General features: G+C 27.5%; 1 protein-coding gene across 1 annotated transcript; it reads right to left on the bottom strand.

Moving 5' to 3' along the window:
• Positions 1-3,186, bottom strand: LOC112727547 (uncharacterized). Its single transcript, XM_025777341.3, has 5 exons — positions 2,960-3,186; positions 1,563-1,605; positions 1,373-1,464; positions 1,138-1,230; positions 1-282 (listed from the first exon to the last, which is right to left on the bottom strand). The coding sequence occupies exons 1-5, from the start codon at positions 3,032-3,034 to the stop codon at positions 235-237; spliced, it is 351 nt and encodes a 116-aa protein (XP_025633126.1). The 5' UTR covers positions 3,035-3,186; the 3' UTR covers positions 1-234.
• Between the last annotated feature and the right edge of the window lie 9,828 nt (positions 3,187-13,014).

Genomic DNA, 13,014 nt, shown 5'->3' on the forward strand with positions numbered 1-13,014 from the left:
TTGTTCAATCCTGACTAGATTTTCTATGTCCATCTTATATAGCTCTAATTCTAAGAAATTTTAGTTCATTAAGCTGTAACAGGAAGACAAAGATCTGAAAGCTATAGTTATAAAACCAGTAAGCCAAACAGATGTAGAATATGCAATACTTAATGATAATGATAAACTTCAATAAATTGTTTGGCTTTCCAATGATAAAATAAAATAAAATAAACTTATGTTGGCCAATAAATTTCAAGAACCCTGCAATTTTAAGCTTTCCAATTGTTCTCGTGCTGAAACCTGAGATCAGGAAATGACAATAGCCGGTTTAGCCATGTTCCGTGAGCCGCATTCAATACTAACAGTATAACTCAAATTTCATTCACATATAACAGAGCAAAAAACAAGTTCGAATGTTCAGCCCACGTTCATTAAATGATCTTAAATAATCATTGGAAGACCTCAAATGAAGTAAACAGAAACAGGGAAGGCCATCACAGTAACCATTAATGCAAGCAGAAGCATTACTTAGTAACCTTTTGGCTTAAATTTATATACCTATCTTATGCATACAAAACCATTCAACACCACATCCATTTTATTAGACCAACCACCTTGATATTAATCCACAGATACATTTTTCTAAAATGTCAATGCTATATCTTATAATATTTCAAATTTATATATTATAATGAAAAGGTATTGCCAAAAAACTACTGCTTATATGAACCATTCAACACCATTTAGCTATTTGTTTTATTTACTTTTTTTTTCATTACTATTTTTTTATTATAATATTTTTTCCCGTGGGTAAAGCTAGCTTTATTTCATACTAATTTTATGAAGACCCTTTCATTTGCCATGCTTTTGTTTTTTTTTTTTCATAAACAGATAGAATTCTTAATTTGCATGTAAAACATCTAAATAAAAGTAAAATATGTCGAACTACATATTCTCCAAAAATGAAATCAACAGAAAAAATTGACTCATAATTTGTAAATACATCAGTTCATCCAAATCAATGAATGCCCCACAAAATTGCAAAACAATATTTCGGAGACTCCGATTACAACAGTGCATACTTTCCATACAAGGTTCTAATGATAAATCCATAAAATAAAAGTTATAAAAGCAAAGAATATCAGTAAGACTTACTTGTTCTAACTTCTGATCATTATCCTTCAGTGCTCGTAGAAGATGAATTATGCGGTATTGAAGTTTTTCATTTTCTGCAGCAAGCTTCTGGGCCTGCAATTCAAATCATTGGTAAAATGAAAGGAAGCTTAACCCCTCACAAATATATATATATATATATATATATATATATATATATATATATATATATATATATATATATATATATACATACATAAGCCAAAACGAGTATAACCTTCTCCTTTTCTGAAATTAGTTCTGCATTTGAAACTTCTAGCTTTGACTGAAGATCATTTATCGTTTTCAAGTGTTCCTCATTTCCAGCATCTGAGCAAGTTCCATATTATTCCTAATTTAGGCCCATAACCTCTGAAAGACTTGAATCTAGAAATATTATTCTTAGTGCCAAATACCTTAGTACCTACCTTTTCTAGCATTTAAGGAAGCTTCAAGTCTTTGTAAGCGAGCCTACAATTTGAATAAGTGGTATTAGAGTTGTAAAAATCCTTCAGTAATTTCTCATGTATAAAGTCCACTATGAATAAGTTTCATATTTTTGGATTGGCACAGATGAAAGACAAACACAAGGACATAACTCATAAGGAATTAAAGCTTTTTTATTTTTAAAACAATGATACTACTTCTCAATGTTGCTCGATGTTCATAGACAACTTTCTGCCAGTTCCAACGATGACATTTAATTTCAAAATATTCTTTTTCCCTTATAAGAGTGCCAAACCAAACCACAAAGTAAAGTGCCAAAGTTTCATGCAGTTGGCAGTACCATAATTCTATGTTAGAGAGTATAGCGAAAACTTAATCCCATTTCTGCACAAGACATAAGCAAATTGGCGGAAGCAAATGAAAGAGACTTTCTGGCAGCGATCCTTTTCATAATATTACATGGACCGGTTCAGAGCTGATACAAAGTAATACAGTCTACTTTACACTCAAACGAAGTTCAGTTGCACATAATCTGGCTTATCTCAATCAAAATTGTAACTGAACACCTGCGAGTAGAGTAGCCCAAGCATCGATTACACTATATGCTTTAATAGTATTCTTAAGATAATTCTACACCAAAAGCTAGATCAATAATGTAATGTTTGAACTGATTTGGGTTAGTGAAATGATCAATTCACTCGTCCGCTTAAGAAAGTTTGGAGGGTTCGAATGCTACCTTGTGTATGCAAGCAACCCAGTGGCCAGACAGACCCTTAAGTAGACCTAAGATCCGCGGCAAATTATTCCTTGCCCTTTGAGGATATCGTGATAAATGAAAAAAAAAAAAAAATATATATATATATATATATAATGTTTGTTGCTTATAAAGGTTGTCTAGACCATATACTTAACTGAATTGCAACTCCAACAATTAATAACAAAAGAAGAAAGCCAAATGAGATGGAAGTAAGGAACAGCTGTAAACACGAAGAATGAACCAGTATCTGGATAAATAAATACATACAAGGTTAATTTGAATAAGAACTCAACGGACTAAAATTGCGAATGTAGTGTGGCAAAGTGTCAACTATCATTTAACAAACTCCATTAGAATACGTGTTAGTCAAAGAATCAACTTTATTACTTGGATGTCTCGATTGAACTACGCAAGTTCTAGCCTGCGATGAAGATAATTCTAACTTACTACATTCACGTTTTGCCTAATTAATTTTGAAAACTGAAAAGAGAACAAAGCACACATTGCTAAAACGCATGAATTTGAACGAATAGATCTATGTATTATAGCAAGTACCGAGAATCAAAGTAAGCTTTAATTAGAGTGAAAGAGCAAGGGGTTTTGGGTGAAAGTGATTCTAACCTCTGCTTCAGAAGCTCTCTGATGAAAAGGCTTTAGTATCTCGTCGAGGTTGCTTAGTTTAGCGGACTCCCCCATTCTTAAGTTTCCAGCGCAGCCTCCACCACCCAATTATATAGCACTGCCCGCCCAGAACTGAACGCCCCTCGCAAATTCTTAAATTGAAGTGACGATTGACGAATAGTAAAGGACTAGGCAGATGCTAACATGATAAAATAAACAACTTAATTAAATTTTTTTAAACAATTAATATTTATATTAAAATTAAAAATACTTATTTAAAAAAGTAATAAAAAAATCTTCTTATTATAAAAAATTAATTTTTTTTAACTTTTTTATAAACATTTAAATAATTTTTTAAAAAATTATAAAAATTACACAAAATATTAATACTATAATTTTTTATAAATTAAAAGTAAAAAAAAAAAAAATTATAGACCTATCCAAACTTATCTATAGTACTATATTAATGTTAGTACTACCTTGATCTTGAATGATTTTTGACCTTTTTTCTAATTAAAAATAAAAAATATTAGAGCGTCATTAAAATTTATTATTTTTTATCATCAATTATTAATATTTAAAAATATAAAATAAAGTATGTTGTTAGATTAATAGACTAAAAAATTAGACTAAACAAATTAAATTTATCATTAAATAATAACTAAAATAATAAATTCTAATAGCTCTATAATATTTTTCTTAAAAAATATAATAAACCATGATAACTATTCTCAAATTATTAAATTTATCTAAAAAAATTTTAAAATACAATAAAAATAATTTGTTGTTAAATATATATTTTTAAAAAGAATTTTAGCGATCTAATTTCGATGTAATTTTTTGTAGATATAATTAAATATTTTTATTTTAAATTTTAGGTTAAATAAATTTATTTTAAATAGACATATATCTTTACAGATATAAAATTATTTATTATTTACAAAAAAAATATATTTTATTATTTTTATCGTATTTTAAAATATTTTGCAAAAATTTTTTTCTTAACCATTTTTTATTTGCAACAAGGCGAAAGCCTAGAAAAACTAATTTACACAAACAAACACTGAGATAGAGAAAGACATCTCCCTAATGGTGAATTCAATAATGTAAAAAGAAAGATTCTTTTACATGTGTATGTTTGTGTTGTTAAAAAGGTAGTGTGACAAGTGTTTAGAAGGAGAGTAATTAAAGAGACAAGATTTGATATGTTGCAAGTAAAATGTAGTGTATTTTATCTTATGTAACATGTAAATAATGTATTGATTAAATAGGCTAATTATATTTATGTTAATTAATTATTAAAAATAATATTGGACCTTGTATAATTTTTTTATTTTTGAACTTTTTGAATGTACGCTCTCTCTCTCTCTCCAAAAATATTAACTTCTATTCTATTATATAAAAATATGTCTGCACTTAATGATGAAGCTGACGTGGTATGCTTTGGAGAGTGTTTCCGATTTAATTGATTTGATTTGATTTGATTATATATTTAAATATTAATATAATTCATATAATTTATTATAATTTATATTACTTAACTAATTATACTACACTAATTATAATTCGTTATATTAGTGAATTAGTCTTTTCATTTATAAAGTCTAAAATAAAATAAATAAATTGTTATTTATTCTAATTAAATTTGCTTATATACTACATATGAATTAACATTAATTTATAATACATTAATTTATAATCTAACTAATTGTGCCGTTTTGCCTTAAAAAAAAAATGAAAGCTCAACGGCCGGTTTGGATCGGACCGGTATTCAGCCGGTTTGCCTAATGCGACGTCGTTTCGAGGGGGGAAAGGAATAACGTGTTACTGCTTGCTGGTCTCCCTCTTCTCTTTTGTTACTTTCATTCATTCCTTCATTCAAAGAAAACAAAAAGGAAAAACCCTAGCTAGACTCCACCGCCGCCGAACGGAGTGATCGGTTGCCGCCGTCCGTGGCTGTTCGAGGAGTCTCTCTTTGTACTGTCGGTGTTTTCCAAGTCAAATTCCCTGTTCGATGTCTTCTTCCTCACTTGGCGCCCATCCTCCATCGGATTCTTCCTGCTTGCGGTCGTCTTGTCGCTGTCGTCTCAGTGTCATTGTCTCGAAGGTCAGTGGCTTTGGTGTGCACCTGTTCTTCGATTTTCATTTTATTCTCTGAATCTCTGTTCTGAAATCAACAAATTATTGAATGATTATAGGGTTTTATGTTTTGTTGAAATCGTTGAATGATTATTTGATTTTTGGGTTCTGGCTTCGTTGTACTACTGCTGCTTTGTGTTTTTGTAAAATTTGTAGATGATTATTTGATTATTCAGCTCAAGGTTGTGTGTTTTGTGTTTTGTGTTTTAGATTACAAAAAAAAAAATCACTTGGAACACTTGCACACAAACATGCCCAGTCCTAACAGCAGCTTCCCAATAGATCCTTCGTTGGATCCTTTCCCTGTTCTCAGAACCTTGGTTGTAATCATGGTAAGTCTCTAAACTAATTCATTAATATATGTAATTTAAAATCCTAATCCCAAATTGCATGTGACCCATATATAATTAATTTTTTCATATAATTGATCTTAATTTTAATACGTTTTTTCACGTAATTTTTTTTTATTTTGTCTAAATCTTATATTTTTTTTATTTGTCTTATGTTGCAATATTTTTTTTGGAGTCAATAAAAATCAATGCCTCAAATTTTAAATTATAGAAAATATGATACTATGCTCTCAACACAATCTTTGGTCATATTGAAGGTACTCTTAACAAACCTTTTGGAAATTATATCAGATTAAGAAACAAAAAATTGGTGCTATATATCAAATTTAATTCTCATACCCCCTTTATTCTGTACCTCTTGAAATGTCAATATCTATGATATAGAATGATTTGACAACATATAAAAATAAAATAATTTCATGCCTTTTCGAAACTTCTTGTGATTTACAGTACCTAATTAGTGTATGTAAATATGGTGATTTCCTCTTCAGCATATATTGCTTCTTATTTTGATTTTTCAGAATTAAACTCCAGTTTGCGATGTAAATGGAACACAATAAATGTTGGCCATTAATTTCTATCCTAATTTTGATAATTATTTTATTGATATGATTCAGATTCCTTAATCCTGAATAGTCCAAAAATTTTTCCTTTTTTTTAGTTGAATTTTGATAGAAACGTAAAGATTCTTGCAATCCTTACCAATACTGGAGTTGAACAGTGCTGTGACTCTTTATAAGTATAACATAGGTGATCACCACACTTACTCTTTATCTATACTGAAATTCATAATATTTGAGTAATTTTATAGTGGCAGGTAGCAATGTCAGCTAGGTGAGTTTATGTGCCATGTGGATTGTTTCACAATAATTTTTTTTTTATCTTTCACTAAATATGAGGTCCTTGATTTTTAGGTATGATCTCATCAAGTGTATCAATGCTGGTCCAGCGCATAAGGTGTGGAAGCTCAAAGTACGTGTCATTAGATTTTGGACCGTTTCTCAATTTGTAAAATATGGGATGAAGGCACCTATTGAGATGGTTGTCCTTGATGAAGAGGTAAAAATTTCTCTTTGCATTTGAGATTTATTTTGGTAATGACTGAACAATAAACCTCATTTATCTATGACTCTATAAAATTAATGCATTCAGGGGGATACAATTCAATGCACTGCAAAAGACATATTTGTTCCTATCTTCGAGGGCTTACTCGCTGAGGACTTATTTAGCTTATTACTATATATATTTTTTATTTAAATTTTAATAAAAAAACTTTATATAATTTTATGTATTATTCGTACAGAGTACGGGAACATACACTATTACACACAAAAATTTATTAATATTTATTTATTTTAATATATACCTTTTTTCTTTTTTGATGACTTAGATATATTCAGTTTCACAAATATAAAAATGTATTTACATATTTTAACCAACAAAAAAATATATAACTTTACGTATTTACATACGTTAATTTAATATTTTTATATATTTAATTTAAATATTATATCAATATATCTGTCAATATTACTCTAGATACATATAGATATTTATAAAAAATATTATTCAAACACCACATATTCTTGACATCTTATAAAAATAGTTTGTTATTAACTATTTATATATTTAAATTTTTTAATTAATAAAACAAAAAAAATTATATTTAATTGTTTAAAAAATATTGATGTCAAAATAGCATTTGTAATATTGCCATTTTTATGGTGCAAAAAGAGAGAATATATATTTTGGGAGAGTTAATTTTTTTTCAGAATGAAAATTGTAATAAGAAATTTTGCTTTTTGTTATAAAGAAAAATTAAAAATAAATTTAATTTTAATATAGTGTTAGTATAAAATAATTTTATATTTATATCTAATGACGTAACACTACATTAACAAAAATAATTACTTTTTATACACAGTGTTTATTGTCATCCAAAAGACTAAATATAATTACACGACTGTGTAAAATATATTTTACACTGTCAATACATCAAAATTAAACTCACTAAAAATATGTGCACCCAAAATTTGTATAACACCAGACATTTTTTTTTGTGACTCATAACACCAGACATATAAGAAAACATGGTAGACACAAAAACAAAAATATAAGAAAATATAGTTATTTTCGACATTATGTCGACGATATCTTGTTATTTTATTTGCATTAAAATATCTATTTACAGTTGTTTATAAAAATAATTAAAAAAAAATTTTAAATACTAAAAAAAATCTTTTAATAATTAATATTTCAAAAAAAATTATCTAAAAAAAATTAAATACTTCAAGTTATTATTGGAATATTTTAGATGCAATCTATTATTTATAATTAAATTATTAATTTTTTACAATGAATAAACTATGTTATTGAGTGAATATTTAATATTTATTATTTTATTAAACAAAAAAAGTATGTCATCTGAACAGATTTAACAAAATTATATGATTAGTTTTTCTTTGAGGGCATAAAAGTATGTTGAAGATAGATGATAATTTTTCTAATATAAAATATACATTCATTAATTTAATTTAAAATAAATATTGATAAATTTTTGTGTGTAAAAATTAATTTTTCAGATGATATTTATTATGTAAATAAAAATAATTAATTGAATTTTCTTTTTCAAGTAACATGAGTTGGAAGAAAAATAATTAATTGAATTTTTTTTCATTAATTTTTCATCTAAGTTAATAATTTTTCTTCCAACTCATGTTACTTGAAAAATAAAATTCAATTAATTATTTTTATTTACATAATAAATATCATCTGAAAAATTAATTTTTACACACAAAATTTATTAATATTTATTTTAAATTAAATTAATGAATGTATAATATATATTAGAAAAATTATCATCTTTCTTCAACACAGTTTTATGCCCTAAAAAAAACTAATTATATAATTTTGTTAAATCTGTTCAGACATACTTTTTTCCTTTAATAAAATAATAAATATTAAATATTCACTCAATAACATAGTTTATTCAATGTAAAAAATTAATAAGTTAATTATAAATAATAGGTTGCATCTAAAATATTCCAATAATAACTTGAAGAATTTAATTTTTTAGACAATTTTTTTGAAATATTAATTATTAAAAGATTTTTTTTTTTAGTATTTGAATTTTTTTTAATTATTTTTTATAAATAACTGTAAATAGATATTTTAATGCAAATAAAATAATAAAATATCGTCTACATAATAACGAAAAATAACTCTGTTTTCTTATATTTTTCTTGGTGTCTACCATGTTTTCCTATATGTTTGGTGTTATACAAATTTTGGGTGCACATATTTTTAGTGAGTTTAATTTTGATGTATTGACAGTGTAAAATGTGTTTTACATAGTCGTGTAATTATATTTGGTCTTTTGGATGACAATTCACACTGTTTATAAAAAGTAATTATTTTTGTTAATGTAGTGTTACGTCATTAGATGTAAATATAAAATTATTTTATACTAATAGTCTAACACTACATTAAAATTAAATTTATTTTTAATTTCCCTTTATAACAAAAAGCAAAAATTTTTATTATAATTTTCATTCTTAAAAAAAATCAACTCTCCCAAAATATATATTCTCTCTTTCTGCACCATAAAAATGGCAGTATTACAAATGCTATTTTGACATCAATATTTTTTAAATAATTAAATATAATTTTTTTTGTTTTATTAATTAAAAAAATTTAAATATATAAATAATTAATAACAAACTATTTTTATAAGATGTCAAGAATATGTGGTGTTTGAATAATATTTTTTTTATTAATATCTATATGTGCCCAGAGTAATATTGACAGATATATTGATATAATATTTAAATTAATTATATATAAATATTACTGTTAATTTAAATGTATGTAAATATGTAAAGTTATATATTTTTTTTTGTTGGTTAAAATATGTAAATACATTTTTATATTTGTGAAACTGAATATATCTAAGTCATAAAAAAAAAGGAATATATTAAAATAAATAAATATTAATAAATTTTTGTGTGTAAAGTTAATATATTTGGAGAGAGAGAGCGTACATTCAAAAAGTCCAAAAATAAAAAAATCATACAAGGTCTAATATTATCTTTAATAATTAATTAACATAAATATAATTAGCCTATTTAATCAATACATCATTTACATGTTATATAAGACAAAATACACTATATTTTACTTATAACATGTCAAATATTGTCTCTTTAGAAAAAAGATCCTCTAAAGTAACAATGTTAGTAAAGTGGTAAAGTGATGCTTTAATCACCTTTGAATTTGTAATAGTTATTATCTGTGAGCTCCATTAACTTAATCTAATGGTGATTAATGATGTACTTTTTTCTCTAAAATGAGAATACAACTTTAAAAGAGTATGATCCGTCTCTTTAATTACTCTCTTTCCAAACACTTATCATACTACTCTTTTAACAATACAAACATACACATGTAGAAGAATCTTTCTTTTTACTATCATAAAATTCACCCTCCCTAATATGTAATGTCAACAAAATTGAATGAAATGAATCATACTGGGAAGTAAATCCATCATAAACAACTAAATAAGGAATCTGCTATATTCAAGTTTGGATCTATAATTGGACAAGCTGCATGAGAGGGATGTAACTGAACAACACTAGCAAATATCTAAGACTATTACTAGAATCTGTTTCTATTTGAACGTTACTATATCCTCGTTGGAAAGTAATGAAAATTCCAAAAGGAAATACCCCAAAATTCTACAAAAGTAATTGAGTAATATCCAAATTTGTATTATTGACAGGATGTTCATGGATCAGATTCGATTCACATATCTGCGGTGTTTATCGATCCAATTCAAAAATTGTGGATATTGATCCAATCTGCACATAAATGAAATCGGATTGTAGATTTTAGGTATGTATTCGCATATCCGCGGATTCGAAAAATAAATAAGTAAATATTATTTTTATGTTTTATTTCAACTAATAATTGTCATATATGTTGTATTATTTTATATTTATTATTTAAAAAAGTATGTTTAATAATATTTTAAGAGTAAATATGTTTAAAAGAGTAGAAAAAAGAGATTTTATTGATATTTTTAATAAAAATAAAATTTTAAAAATTTTTATATTTTGCAGATATATCCGACATCCGATCCAATCGATCTGCAAATGTGCGGATCGGATCCAAGCTTAAAAACCGCAATTAGATCTGATCCGATAATTTTAGCGTGGATCGGATCGAGATTTTGGCTATATCCGATCCAATCCACGTTCACCCCTCACTACAAGAAAAATACTGAATATTGTTGGATTCGGTTTTTCGCCGGTAATTTCGATGGTAATAATTGGAGAAAAAAAAAGAGAAAAATTAGCGTGATCATTATCGTCGTAATTACAGGCAAAGCTCAATTAATGTAACGCTGCGTTTTGGTCACGCACAATACATTATCGTCGGATTTATCCGCCAGTAATCTTGCCTTAACTTGGAATCGTGCGCTTATAGTGAGAATTTATGTTGATCTAGAATTTCACAAAAATAGAGAATCTCGTTGCAAGCATAGTCTATACCAACAATTAACTCTCAATCAAAGTTTAAATCAAAGAATTATCATAATTCAAATCAAATAACCAAGAGTATTTAAACTCCCGGGTCGTTCTCCCTAAAAATTGCAATAAAGTGTTCAATTGTTGGCTATAAGGGATTGGGGGTTGTGATTGCAAGGAGAAAGAAATTAAAATGCAAGGAAGTAAATACACATGCAAGGGAATTAAAGCTCAAATCAAGTAAATCAAAAATGGAATTCAAGTGGCAAAAAGGAGGAACTCTTAGCAAGGATTGGGAATTAAGGATTCCTATCATAATCATAGACCACAAACATGATAATTACTAAGAATTAATCCCAATTAGTCTATCCTAACATCGAAAATAAGTCAAAAGGGGGCATAATTGATCTCAATCCACAAGTCCTAATAAACTCACTAATTAACTTAGTAAAAGACTAGCGTTAGTGGAAATCAAACCAACTAACAATCCTAATCACAATATTGAATGGATATCTATGACTCAAAGTTACCTAATTATCCAATTCCAAGCCAAGAGTGTGAACAACTATACAAAAATTAGAAGAGACATTTTATCAAACACCTAGCATGCATAAAAAGGAAAATATCATAAATTGCAATAAAAATAAATTCTATAACTACCAATTGCAATAAAATGATAATAACAACTCAAATAAGCATTAAAGAGGGACAAAATCTCAAAATTTCATTAAATGAAATTAAAATTGACAAGTGTTCATAAACTAAAAGTAGCATGAAAGTAAAATTAACAAAGGAAACTAAGAGATTAAAGGCAATAAAACATGAAAATGTAAATGAAACTACAATAAAACAAGAATTAAAGAGAGAATAAAGCTAAAAACTCTAATTCTAGAGAGAAGGGGGAGCTTCTCTCTCTAGAAAATTAACAAAAACATGTAAAAACCTAAACCTAAGTGCTCCCCCCTTCATTCCTCTTCAATTTGGCTTGAAATAGCTTCAGAAATGAGTTGGACTGGGTTTTGGAGGCCCAGAATTCGCCCCCCTGCGATTTGCAATTAATGACCTCACGTGCATGCACGCGTGCGTACGCACGACCTACTGTGTGTACGCATGGTTGTGCAAACTTTCTATTATGCGTACGCACGACATTTGGTGCGTACGCATCCTTGCCCGAAGTCACCGTTGTGCGTACGCACGCATCACTGTGCGTACGCATCTTTGCAGAAGCTTCCAAACTCCATTTTCTTCATGATTTTTCCTCTTTCGGATGCTCTTTCTTCACTTCTTCAACCTAAACTTTCCTTGAAAACCTGAAATCAATTGACAAATACATCAAGGCACCAAATGGGATCAAAGTGAATAAAATTTAGCAATAAAAAAGCCTAAAGAGCATGTTTTCACTTTCAAACACAAATTAGGAAGACATCATGAAACTATGCTATTTCAATGGGTAAATGCAAGAAAAGTCAATGAAATCCACTTAATTAAAGCAAATAAATACCATGAAATGTGGATTCATTACATCTCCATACTTAAACAATAGCATGTCCTCATGCTATATACCAAAGGAAGATAAGAAGGGGAATCAACAATTATTCAATGTAACTAACTATATGCAATCTACCTATATGTATGTAACTATACTATCTAACTATATATATGTTGATAAACCACTATTTTACGGTTTATCTTGTGCTCAATTGAGTGAATTTTATCAATCTTTCATACACTTATCCATACAAAATGCATGGTTTTATATTTTCCTTCCTAATCTTGTGCTATGATTGAAAACATGCTTCTTTGACCTTACATTTGCTAATATTAATCCTCTCTTATTACCATTAGATGCCTTGATATGTGTGTTAAGTGATTTCAGAGATTACAGGGCAGGAATGACTTGGAGGATGGAAAGGAAGCATGCAAAACTGGAAGGAATACAAGAAGCTAAAGGAATTGCTAAAGTTGTCCTGCCTGACCTCTTCGCATTAAAACGGTCATAACTTGAGCTACAGAGGTCCAAATGACGCGGTTCCAGTTGCGT

The sequence above is a fragment of the Arachis hypogaea genome, chromosome 12, assembly GCF_003086295.3.
Source record: "Arachis hypogaea cultivar Tifrunner chromosome 12, arahy.Tifrunner.gnm2.J5K5, whole genome shotgun sequence".
In the NCBI taxonomy this organism is placed as follows: Eukaryota; Viridiplantae; Streptophyta; class Magnoliopsida; order Fabales; family Fabaceae; genus Arachis; species Arachis hypogaea.